This window comes from Tupaia chinensis, unplaced genomic scaffold, assembly GCF_000334495.1.
Source record: "Tupaia chinensis unplaced genomic scaffold, TupChi_1.0 Scaffold148234_1, whole genome shotgun sequence".
NCBI classification, from domain to species: domain Eukaryota; kingdom Metazoa; phylum Chordata; class Mammalia; order Scandentia; family Tupaiidae; genus Tupaia; species Tupaia belangeri.
The window spans coordinates 4,634,520-4,647,757 of record NW_006208084.1 but is presented as its reverse complement, the minus strand read 5'-3'; the positions used below and the strand labels follow the sequence as shown (position 1 = coordinate 4,647,757).

The 13,238-nt window shown below is 43.3% G+C and overlaps 1 protein-coding gene across 2 annotated transcripts in view; it reads left to right on the top strand.

Annotated features, from left to right (window-relative positions):
* The window catches only part of TMEM263 (transmembrane protein 263), a 22,949-nt gene continuing 9,711 nt past the window's right edge, over positions 1 to 13,238 (top strand). The window contains exons 1-3 of one of the 2 annotated variants that reach the window (XM_014584942.2): positions 1 to 116; positions 1,407 to 1,543; positions 12,551 to 12,620. In XM_014584942.2, the coding sequence (XP_014440428.1) occupies positions 12,557 to 12,620 (64 nt within the window). In that variant the 5' untranslated portion in view covers positions 1 to 116; positions 1,407 to 1,543; positions 12,551 to 12,556. The remainder of the gene's footprint in view (positions 117 to 1,406; positions 1,544 to 12,550; positions 12,621 to 13,238) is intronic. The other variant, XM_006170346.3, reaches the window with a different exon arrangement.

Here is a 13,238-nt window from a genome sequence, read left to right as displayed (position 1 = left end):
CCTGCTACTGCTCCGGGTTGAGTCAGCCGCCTCTGCCGCCCAGGCCGCCGCAGCGCTCCTTGGTGCTGCTGTTCCCTGCGCTCGCCCCAGCCCCCGGCGCCGCTCCAGACCCCGGGGTGAGTGAGTGGGGCTAGGAGGACGGGGGCGCCGTCCTGGCTTCCTGCCCTCCTCTCGCTTGCCTTCGTCCATGGGCTCGCCTGCGCCCCACCTCCTGTCTCCTCGGGCCTGGCTGTCCCGATCGGGGCTTTTTGGGGGGACTGGGCGGGAAAGGGGGAGGGGCAGGACCAAGTTGGGGGCGGATGGATGTTCGCTGGCGGGGTTACTCTTCACTCGTCCCTTCCGAGCATCTTGGGTGTCCGGGTGGGAGTGGGGGTGGGCGGGCGTCAGCAGTCTGGGGTGGGGATGCGGCGGAGGGGCATGTGCGCTGGTCTCCCCCCACGGAGTCCTGACCTGTTGATAGACTGCCCTCTCGGGTTCAGGCCCCCAGTGGATATTCCCAGTGCTTCTCCGGGGCAGGGCGGCTCTACCCCCACGCCTTACCTAAGCCTTGAAGTGCTGGAGTGGAGAGGGGCGCTGGGAGCACCCATCCGTGCCATCCCTGCCTCCCGATCTAAATAAAAACGGTGCCTGCTGTGCACACGCAGCTCCAGACTGGCCCCGAGCTTCCACGTCCAATCTGACCGCCTCTCCTGAACGCTTCTTCTGTAGACATCGGGACCCCGTGGGAGTGGGGCTGTGCTGGGTGTACAACGTGGAGCCGAGGGAGGAGGTGCCGGGCTCAGCCCCAGCCAGGGCGCTTCGAGGGTCATTTTCTTCCTCCTGCCACGTCACTCCCTCTGCTAAAGGGAAAAAAAAAGAAGAAAGAAAGAAAAAAAAACCCTACAACTCGCTAGTGCCTAAAGGAATCAGCTGAGGGGAGAAGGGACCGCTTTTCTCTAGGGACACCTAAAGAAAGAGGAGAGTTCTTCCTTTGAATTGTTTCCCCCGTGTGAACGCTGTGCCGGTTCCAAATGAAAATACTTTATTTACTATATGTAGTTATTTGCTCTATGCTGTTGTTTAACCTTTGAAGCTTCCACTGGTGTGGGTGCTTTCTAGGGCTCCCCAGGAATAGTGCGATCACACCAACAGGTATATATATGTGTGTGCGTGTGCGCGTGTGCGCGCGCGCGTACCCTTGCCTGATTTCAAAAAAGAAGTAGCCTTTAATAAATCCTGTTTTGCTTTCTTCTATTTCTTTAGTCTTTGTTGTTGTTACTGAACCAGGTTCAGTAAAAATCCGTCTCTGGTTAGAAAAGCTTACTTGGTTTACCTCATTAGACAAATAAATTTGCGGAGGGGTGTGTGTGTGTGTGTGTGTGTGTGTGTGTAAACTTCAGGAAAATCTTTACCTTTCTTTGTTTCAGTTATTGAGTGCTTTGGTCTTTTCCTACTTCCTGGAAATATCTCAGTGGCTTATATATAAACACCTCCAGAATATGACCTTTGGATGCTTGTGCCTAATTGTGCCTGACTGTATCCGTATATCTGTTGAACTAATGAGGTATGTAATTGAATAAAGACGACTAGTGTACTGGTTCTCCGATTTGATGGGGTATTATAATTCTGCATATTGTTTCACATAAGGACATTTAAAAATTGCTATTTCGACGCTGTCAGTTATTTTTCACTAGGTGTACACTTCTCAGTTTCACTGGTGGATTACGTTTTCTTCCTTCCCAGATTCAGTGCATTTCTTCCCGTCTGTTTTCGGTTGATTTAATGGGCAGGGGCCATCTTTAAAAGCAGTCTGTTGGGGATAGTTGGTTAACTAGAGAAGCCTAAAGTAGTAAGTTGGTGTTTCCACGTACACTGTTGCTGTATGTGTGTTAAAGTCCTACATAAATACATTTTTAAATCTCTGCAGTTATTTGGCAAAGAAACTAAGACATGGGTGTGAAGATGTGGCAGAGTTTCTATATATAGAATGTGTAGAAGGATTTAGCAAATTCGTAGTCTTTTTCTTACAAAGGGAAATTGGTACTCACTGTTTAATAACAGGTATTTCGAAGTGGCTTGAAATTAAACTGTTGTGCACTGTATTTTGTAGCTAGGTTTATACCACATGTTAGTGTTATTTAACATCCTTTGGTACAGAGATGATACCTATAGGCAAATTGGTATGCTATTTTCAGACTTTATTTTCATTATGAATAAAAGCATTAAGCTTATATATAAAATGCAAACAACATGGATCCATCTCTCTCTCTCTTTTTTTTTAATGATTCCCAAGAGGCATTTGTTTACTTATTTCTATTATTGGAATGAATTATCCTCTAGGGAGCAGTGTTATTATTAATCCTCACTCAATTTATTTGCCACCTGCTATATCTATGATACTGTAGTACTGGACAAGAATAATTTTTCCCCCTACAGTACTTAAAAATAACTTCTCTTGAGTTTGTAGTAACTAAATGAAAGAAGTCTTTCACATGTCACAATTTCCTAAAAAAACCCGCTTATAACCAGTTTTAGTATTATTATAGGTTGTTCACATGTCCTGACCAAAAGGTCCATAGAGTAAGATAAATCATTTGTCCTGCCCTAAGGGCTGTTGCTTGTCGTATTGTCTTCCTTAAGAAAGTATGTTGCAGGAGTAGTTAGCATAATGGCTATGTCGCTGGACTCCCATATTGTCGACCGCGGTTCGAGTCCCAGACCCGGTGGCTTAAACTCATGCCGGGCGCGAGTGCGTGTGTGCCCAAGATCCTGAGAGGAGAATGGAGGAGAAGGGATTGCGGTGTGGCCAGGCCATCCCCTCTGGGGGGTGATTTCTCGCTTTCTATCTCTCTGTCTCTGTCTGGCGAGCGCACACACCTTATAGCAAAAACCTCTCCAAAAAAAAAAAAAAAAGAAAGAAAGAAAGTATGTCGCAATAGAAACTTGTGCATTATGAGCTTCTAGAGAGCACATATATTTTATTTCTTGAATGAATGGGGACTAGATGATGTAATGGCTATGTCGCTGGACTCTCATGTAGCCGAACGCGCGCGCGCGAGCCCGGCCCGCGGCTTAAATTCACACCAGGTGCGTGTGCGTGCCCAAAATCCCGAGAGGAGAATATAGCAAAAACATCTCCAAAAAAAAAAAAAAAGAAAGAAAAAGAATGAATGATTCACCAAACTGCTAAATGTCAGGAAAGTGTGTTCCTACCTGTGTGTGCGTAATCACACTGAAATCTAAGTTCATCTCCAGGGTGCCTGCACATAATAAGGTTCAAATATATGTTGATCTCATGACTCAGTGAGTTTAGGGCAGAAGTTTTTTATAGAATTTAATAATTGTGTTTAACATAACTTCTTTTTTTTTTGAGAGTTTTTTTGCTGTAGGGTGCGTGTGCTTGCCAGACAGAGAGAGACACAGAGATAGAAAGTGAGAAATCACCCCCCAGGGGAGATGGCCACGCCGCAATCCCTTCTCCTTCATTCTCCTCTCAGGATCTTGGGCATGCACGCACATGCGCCCGGCATGAGTTTTAAGCCACCGGGTCCGGGACGTGAACCGCGGTCAACTACGTGGGAGTCCAGTGACATAGCCATTATGCTAACTGCTGGTCCCTAACATAACATTTAAGGGTGCCATTTAAGATGATAATTTTGACACTTTTATTGTCAATTAGTTTTTAATTATTTCACTTTGGTAATAAAGCGGTAATACTCATAATGAGGTAATATCACTGAAGGATTGGTGTGTGTGTATGTACATTAGGAATGTGAATGAAAAGTATAGATGGCACAAATAGTTAAAATTTTTCCTTTCCTTTATTTTTTTTTTGAGAGGTTTTTGAAAGACAGAGAGAGACAGAGAGACAGAAAGCGAGAAATCAGCCCCCAGGGGGAATGGTCACACCGCAATCCCTTCTCCTCCATTCTCCTCTTGGGATCTTGGGCACGCACGCACATGCACCCGGCGTGAGTTTAAGCCAACAGGTCCGGGACTCGAACCGTGGTCGACTATATGAGAGTCCAGCGACATAACCGTTATGCCAACTGCCGGTCCCCCTTTTGTTTTTTAAAAGCTTTTTCCAGAGGGCATGTGTGGTTTGCTCGAGAGAGAGAGAGAAGACACCCCCATAGGGAATGGTCATGCCACAGCCCTGTCTCCATTTCTCCTTTCGGGACTTCGGCCGTGCATGCACATGCACAGGTGTGTTTTTCATGCTGATGGGTCCCAGACTCCAGTGGCGCACTCAGCCACATGGGATCCGGCTGCCTTAACTACCAGGCACAGGCTGGCCCAATAGTTAAAATTTTAACAAGTGCCTTTTTATGTTAATTCATTGTCTTATCAAAAACATACCGAGTGCTTGTGGATGCATGCCCAGAATCATGATAGGATGGAGAAATGGAGGAAGGGAGATTGTGGCGTGACTGTGTCCTATTAGGGGGTCCTTTCTTTCTTTTTCTCTGGTGAGTGCATGTGCCTTCCAGCACTAAAACAAAAAGAGAAAAAAAGGAAAAGAGATTCCCAGGCACTTTCCATTTTACTTTTTAATGTTTGTGCATTTAAAAATAAAACAGTGTTTTAAATTTCCTTGGAGTAAAATAGATATCTTATGTATTTTTTCTGTGGCCTCTTGAAGTCCTTGGGATGCCATTACCTATCTACTCTTTTTTTTTAAGAATTATTTTATTCAATTTTATTCATTCTATCTATTTTAATTTGACCAGAAAGGGAACAGTGTGTGTGTGTGTGTGAGAGAGAGAAGGAGGGAAGGTGAGAAAGCAAGCTGCCCGGTCTGGGACTCTAACTGCGGTCGACCATGTGGGAGTTCAACGCCCTTATCCACCATGCCACTTGCCAGCCCCACCACTACCTAGTCTTATAACAGTATATTGGAAGAGCATGACTCTAGCCTAGAGTTTTTTTTTTTTTCCAAAAATTTAGACTACATATTGAGATGCACCTTTTCTTGAGATGCTTAAAGTTACTGTGGATGCACATATTTTATTTTTACCCCAATTAACTCCATAAATAATGTACAGCAGCTTATTACAAACATGTGCTAACAAAACGGTAAAAGTACAAATAAGTTATTCAAAATGCAAACTAGGATAAAAAGAATCAGGGTGGAGGTCTTGAGGGGGTGTGAAGTAAAAGGGAAGAGGACAGAACTATGCAGGCCACTAGAGCTTATCTGGTTGAGTTGGAATTTTAGCTGTAAGTTTCCTGAAAGCCCAAGGGAGAAGGGAGACATTTGATCTTTGTAACTTAAATAGAAAAATACATAGAAGTATTTGGAGAAAGCAAGACATTTCCTGATAATTATATTACCAGTTTCTTATGTGGAACTCCGTGTCAGAACTGTCAAACGATGTAGTGGGTACTCTTAACCGTATCGCACAGTTAAGGTAGCAGCATCTAGCATAGGCTATTTGTCAGAGTTTCCTTATCAAAGACAACTGTGAACAAAACTCAGTCGTGTCATTTTCTTTTCTTTTTCTTTTGTTCCTTTTTTTTAGGTTTTTGCCATAGGGTTCATACACTCACCTGAGAGAGAGAGAGAGAGTAAGAACTCCCCCCCCACCCCGGGGGGAATGGTTATACTGCAATCCCTTCTCCTCCATTCTCCTCCTAGGATTTTGGATACCCATGTACACATACACCTGGCATAATTATCAGTCTGCTGGATCCAGATCTCAGAATGTGGTCAAGTGAGAATTTAGCACCTTAACCACCATGCCACTCACTGGCCCAGTGATGTCATTTTCTTAAAGGAGTATTGATTCAAGTATATTGTATTTTAAATGATCTTCACCTGTTGATAAAAATAAATAACCAGGACAAGAAGAACTGTGTAATCCTTACAAATATAACTTATGAATATTACTGATTTCTAATATATGTTCTTCTTCAGTTACAAAATAAGCACATACAAATAAGCCAATATGGATGTTGGGCTGGCCCCTGAGAACAGTGGTTCAGGGAACTGGGTCCCACATGGTTGGCTGTGGTTCATGCCCTACCTCTGTAGTTTGAAAAACATGCTTGATATGTGCATATGACCAAAATTCTGATGGGATGGCGAAATGGAGGAAAAAGGATTGTGACGTGACCACACCCCATTCAAGGGTGCTTTCTCTGTCTCTTTATAGCAAGTGCATGCACGCTCTGGCACTTAAAAAAAAAAAAGAAAACCCTTAAAAATATGATTGTTGGCAGCTGTTGGTGTGGCTGAATCCCACATGACCAGCTACACCGCGTGAGCCCTGGCTTGAAAAACATGTCAGGCCTGAGTGTGTATGTGTGTGTGTGTGTGCACGTGCATGTGCTCAAAAATCCTCAAAGGAGGGAGAGATGGCAGAGAAGAGATTGCAGCATGGCCATCCCTTTGTTAACTACATATATTTATATATAAATATATATACACACAAGTTTAGAAACACTGTATGTAAATACTATAGATGTATACTATAAGTATATATAAATACTGTATGTACTGTAAATATATATTGTATATAGATATCTCATATCTAAATACTGTATGTTTCTATAGTAAAAATCATTACTCCTTTAGTATACTACCAGTTCTTTTGTATACTTTTTTTTACAGTCTAGAGCTCTTTGACTTATTTTTAACACCTCTTATGCCATGAGTTCATAGAAAGTAGGTTCGATCAGCCCCAGTTCCTTTACATTGGTTCTCCCAGAGTGTGCTTCTCTGGGTGGAGCGGGCTAGTGCTTCTGTTAAACCCAGGTGCCTTTGGGTTTAAAGGAACCTGGCTTCCTTTTTTTTCCGATTATTTTCCTTCACACGTTTCAGGAGGCCATCTCTGCACTTACAGCACGCAGTATGGTCAGTGCATACATACTCTCTCTTGGCAGAAATCCTGCCCTTGTTTGTTTACAACCACGTGAGCAGCGTGTTGGCTAGTGTTGTAGAGTCTTCCAGTCTTGCCATGGTAACATCTGTTGGGCATTCCTTTTTGAACAGCACCCATTCCCTTGATGACAACAGTATCACTTTTCTTGTAGATTTGCATGTATGCCCCCCAGAGGAACAACTCCCATGTTTTCTAAGAGGCCTAAAGAATATATTGGGTCATCAGAAAAGTCATGACATATTTTTCTGTTTTTCTATGCGAAAAATGCATCATGACTTTTCTGACGACTCAGTGTATTGCTTGTATTTCTTCTTTCTGTTTGTCATCTTGACAAATTACTGGAAGATGGGAGTTCTAGCCAAACAGGATTATATATATCTTTTGGAAAGTTGGCATATATATATGTGTGTGTGTGTGTGTGTGTGTATATATATATATATATATATATAATTGGCATATTTATTTATAATTGGCATATATATGTGTGTGTATATATGTAATATAATTTTCCAATTTTTTGGAAAATTGTCATATATATATATATAGTCTGTAATATTAACATTTTCTGGTAATAATGGAACATAAACTATTTTAACATCAGCATTCTCTCTTTAAGAAGCTTATAAATTCCTCTCTTGTCTTCCGTGAGACTATTCTCATTTGACTGTTCATTTTCAGGCATGTTTTGTTTTGCTTGCCCCTCCTCTGCTCACCTCTTAAATATGAGCAGTCCAGTTAAGGTTTCAGTCTACTTCTAAACACTTTTCCGTGATCGTATCACCCATTTCCCGCAGCTTTAGCTATCACTTCAAGCCATTCTAAGAACCTCAACTGTGACTCAGCCTTTGCTGTCTCTGTTCTCTTCAATCTGTTTGCTTGCACCCATCTCCTGTGTCTCCCTCGAAGACATCTCAAATACAACTTGCTCAAAAACAAGGCCTTCCTTTTCTCTCAAAAGTGGATTGAAGGGACCCGCAGTTAGCGTAATGGCTATGTCGCTGGATTCCCACGTAGTTGACTGCGGTTCGCGTCCCGGACCCGGTGGCTTAAACTCATGCCGGGCATGTGTGCGTGCGTGCCCAAGATCCCGAGAGGAGAATGGAGGAGAAGGGATTGCGGCGTGGCCATCCCCCCGGGGGGTGATTTCTCGCTTTCTATCTCTCTGTCTCTATCTGTCTGTCTGGCAAGCGCACATGCCCTATAGCAAAAACCTCTCTAAAAAAAGGAAAAAAAAGTGGATTGAAGAAAATAGAGCAGGTTTAGGTGAAATATGTAAGGGAGACGGGTAGAGGGTGTTCATCTATTGAAAGGTAGACACTCAAAGGAGATCTTCCAATAAGGGGATATTCGCACATGGACCTTAAGTTGGGGAGCAAGCCATGTACATATCTTGGGGAAGAACTTTCTAGGAAAGGATAAACAAGGAATTCTCTTAACTGAGTGGCATGAATAAGAGGTAGACTGGTAGGGGGTGATACCATGCAGGTTAGATGTCTGACCTCAGGGGCCAAGGTGTCAGGACTCTGGATTTTACTCTGAGCAAACAGGATGCAGTTAGAGAGTTGGAAGCAGAGTGTGACAGGGCTGGACTAAAGGGAAAGCAAAAATGGAAGCTTGGAGACCTGAGATTTTGCAGAGCTACAAGTAAAAGAATAGACTTCAGTGGCGGACAAGGAGAGGAGAGGTGGTCATTTTGTGGATTTATTTAGACAACAGAATTTATTGATGATTAGATAAGAGTATGGAAAAAGAGGAAGTCACAGGTGGTTCCTAGGTTTTTGGCCGAGACATTTATTTGGAGAAACTGGCAGAATTCAAAGTGTTAGTCTATCCCACTAGATTACTAAAGTAGCCACTGACTGTATTTCATTTCTCTGTTCTTCTATCTGTTCTTGGTTCAGTTAACTACTTTTTTTTTTTTTTTAAATTTTTAGAGGTTTTTGCCTTAGAGTGCATGTGCTCACCAGAGAGAGACAGAGACAATGAGAGGGAAAGTGAAAGATTACACCCCAGAGGGGATGGCTGCACTGCAATCCCTTCGCCATTATCCTCCTGGGACCTTGGGCATGCGTACATGCACCCTGGTGTGGGTTCCAAGTCACCAGGTCTGGGACTTGAACTGCTGTTGGCCATGTAGGAGTCCAGCAACATAATCGCACACCATCTGCTAGCCTCAGTTAACTTCTTTTTTTTTTTTGGAGAGGTTTTCGCTGTAGGGCACGTGCGCTCGCCAGACAGAGAGAGACCTAGAGACAGAAAGCGAGAAATCACTCCCCAGGGGGGATGGTCACGCCACAATCCCTTCTCCTCCATTCTCCTCTCAGGATCTTGGGCACGCACGCACACGCGCCCGGTGTGAGTTTTAAGCCACCGGGTCCGGGACACGAACCGCGGTCGACTACGTGGGAGTCCAGCGACATAGCCATTACGCTAACTCCTGGTTTCCTCCCCCAGTTAACTTCTTAAAGTGCAGATTTATGTTACTCTGCTCATAGCTCTTCATTGCTTGCCCACAGAAGGATGACGTCAGTTTATATTCAGATTAATTAGCATATACGTTTACACCATCATATTATAAATCACCTCCAATCTTTCTAAATGGTGGTCTTTTTCTTTTTTAAATTGTAAGGTAGATATAATGTAGGAAAGTAAAGGTTTTTTTTAATTGTCAGGGAGTGTGTGTGCTCACTAGAGAGGAGGGGGAAGGAGAATGCCCCGCTTGTGGCATGTGGTCACACCATAATTCCCTACCCTCCACTTCTCCATTCTGTTAGAATTCCAGGCATGCATGCATACTTGCCCCAATGTGGTTTTCAACTGCAGGGGGCAGGAATTTGAACTGTGCAGTTAGCCATGTGGGATCCAGCTCCCTCAACCACCCGGCAGTGGGGACTGACTCAACATTTTTTTTTTTTTTTCCTAAGGGATTCTGAATTAGGTTGAAAAGGTAAGACTGTTAGTAGGCATTTGTGGGGTAGGGGCCAGAAGGACAGTTTTAAAATGTACGCATTACTATCATGATCACACCTGTTTTAAAAATCTGGCTGACGTATGTAAGATGTATGTGTGCATGATCTTTCTGTATTTGTTTGTAGGGTGCCGTAGCTTCTGTTGATGAGCGGATCAGGCATGTGATCTGGATTTGTGTGTATTTGTATTGTATACAGATACTGGAATTACAGTGATGAACAAATCAGAGGTGTCTGTCCTTTTGAAATTAACGGTCGAATGGGGAGGACTGGCTCCAAAATAGTCATATTCCTTGGAAGGGACACATTCTGCCAGGAATTTCTGCACGTTTTGTCTTGTAATTTGTTAAGCAGTATTCTCTCCTCAGGGTTAGGGCTAGAATGTGTGTATCTATACACGTGTGTACACATGTATACACTTATATGTGCACATAGGAAAAATATATAAACATACACAAATGCCCCCAGACCGGGTGTGGCTGTGGTACTCCTGCCTCAGCCTCCCGGCTGGGGGGGACAGGCACATGCCACCATGCCCTGCTTTTTTTCGTCTGATTTAAAGGCTTGGGCTTGCTGTATTGCCAAGGCTAGGCTCAAGTTTTCAGTCCTCCTGCTTCAGTTCCTGAGTCAGTGGGATTGCAGGGGCATGACAGCATGTCCTTCCTTTTAGGTTGGACCTAGAATTGAGCCGGGCCTCCCACACTGGCCCAGTGTGTGGAGCACAGTGCCCTAGTGGTGTGCACTACTGAGGCTGGGCCAGGATTGGAATCTCTTTCATTTTTATTTTAAGTCTCCTAAAAAGCAAGGAACTACTGAGGTTATTTGTCCTATGACATACAGTTTATCGTCAGGTTGGGAATCAGACTCACGCTTTCTAATCCCAGAGCCTTAACCACCATGCTGTGTAATTTGTTATGAACTTATCATGATGATAAATCAGAGAAAATAGAAATATGAATGGAAAGAAATTAATTTTCTTGTTTGTGGGAGACTTTTGTTTTCTTTTAATTTTGCCAAATGGTGTGCTAGCTGGAGAGAGGCAGCGTGAGGTGGGGGTGGGTGAGAAAGCACTCCCGTGGGTCATGGCCACACCACATTCCCTTCTCCAGTTCCTCCCGCCTTTCCAAGGTTTTGGGCATGCATGCACAGGTGCCTGGTGCATTTTTTAGGCTTCCAGGTCTGGGACTTGCACTGTGCCATCAACCATGTGGGCTCCAGCTGCCTTAATCACCACGCTACAGGCTGGCCTGGGAGTTTAAAATTAAGACAGATTGATCAAGAGCCCCTCCAGTAATGCACCAGCTGACACATTTTTGTTTTTGTTTTTGGAAGAGATTACACAGTAGCTTTATTTTTTAAATCCAAAGTATGTGGAATGGTCTGCTAAATTCATAAACCAGATCAGGGTAAAACTAGGTGCTATTGATAAGTGACCGGAGTCAGGGTTTCTGCTAGAGCAATCAGAAGATACTGGACACGCATATGCTTCTGATTCTGTGATGCAGCGATACCTCATTGTACATAGGATTGAGGATTTTTTTTGAAGATTCATTCATTCATTCATTCATTCATTCATTTTAATTTGGCCAGAGAGACACAGAGAAAGAGAGAGGAAAGTGAGGAAGCAAGCCACCAGGTCCAGGACTCAAACCGTGGTCAGCCATGTGGGAGTGTCCAGCACCTCAATCACCACGCCACCTGCTGGTCCCCAGGATTGAGGTTTTAAAGCCATAACAAGATGAATGGCATGAAGGTCAAATGACCTTTTGACTTTCATCCAAGCCACAATTTGTTTTTGCCTAGATTATTCAAAGTCTCCAAGAGCTGTTTCTGCTCTTACTCTCTTGTTGCTAGTTCTTCCCATAGCAGCCAGAAGGATCTTTTAAAAAGTTTAATCAGAACACCTCACCCCCCTCTTGGGTGCCTTTCACTGGTTCCTCATCTCAGTCAGGCTAATAGCTAATCTCCATGGTGTCAAGGGCTATGTGACCCAGATCCACAGTAGGGCCTAGATGCCGCAATCCAGCCTCAGCCTCAGCCAGTCCTGGGTCATGAACATTCAGGTGCTTGGTGTACTCAGAGAAGTGCATGCGGGTCAGCTTTGCAGAGTGTCCCTTTACTGCTGTGCCACCGTCCAGCCCCAAAAGCAAGTATTGTAAGATGGAAAAGGAAGTAGGGAAAAGAAAGTTTTTAACTATGTTTTCTTTACTCCAACATAGTCTATTTTATTCATTTCTTAGAGATAACCATAGTATATATATATATATATAAAGTATATACACACGCATATACATACGTACATTAAATTTCAAAATCTGTCTCTGCCTCTGTTCATAGCAGCTCTAGGAACAGTACTTAAAAATTCATCAAAATCTTACTGGTTCAGGTTGGTAGTGTTCCCCACCCCCAAGGAGAAAGGGATGTCTTTTTTCTTTTTTTTTTTAACAGAACTTTTCAGATAGAACATCTTTTTTAAGTTACAGCACAGATTTTTGTTTAAGCCTGTTGTGAAATTAATTACAGTTGAGTTAACCAGTGTGCTATAGGAACAGACAATTTGGAGGAAGAGAGAAACAAGATCAAGTACGATAGTCTTGTGGTAGGTGTTTTAGTGTTTTTCCAAATAAAATTGATTGAGTCTTAATTGAGCATGTAATTCGAGGTCGCTTCACATATTGAGGTTAAAATGTAATGTGTCTGTATGATTTTTTTTTTTAGGAGATCATGAATCAGGCAGATAAAAATCAACAAGAAATTCCATCATACCTTAGTGATGAACCACCAGAAGGTAGGTATTCATGTGTACAACTAAGAATGAAAACATTCTGGTGAATAAAAGCTCTAATTGTTTTTATTTAATTTAAAGAAACATAATCTTGTTAGTAAATATGCTCCAAGAAATTAGTTAAAGGTAAACATTTTTAGCTTCTAATAAGGAACCACAGATATTAATGAATAGGGACACAATTTAATTTTGTTATTTAAGGTCTGTTATCCTTTTTTTTGGAGAGGTTTTTGCTATAGGGTGTGTGCGCTCGTCAGACAGACAGAGAGATAGAAAGCGAGAAATCACTCCCCAGGGGGCATGGCCATGCCGCAGTCCCTTCTCCTCCATTCTCTCGGGATCTTAGGCATGTACGCACATGTGCCCAGCATGAGTTTTAAGCCACTGGATCTAGGACGCAAACCGCGGTCGACTACATGGGAGTCCAGAGACATAGCCATTATGCCAACTGCTGGTCCCTATCCTGTCCTTTTTTTTGGAGAGGTTTTCGCTATAGGGCGTGTGCGCTCGCCAGACAGACAGAGAGAGACAGAGAGACAGAAAGCGAGAAATCACCCCCCAGAGGGGATGGTCACGCTGCAATCCCTTCTCCTCCATTCTCCTCTCAGGATCTTGGGCACG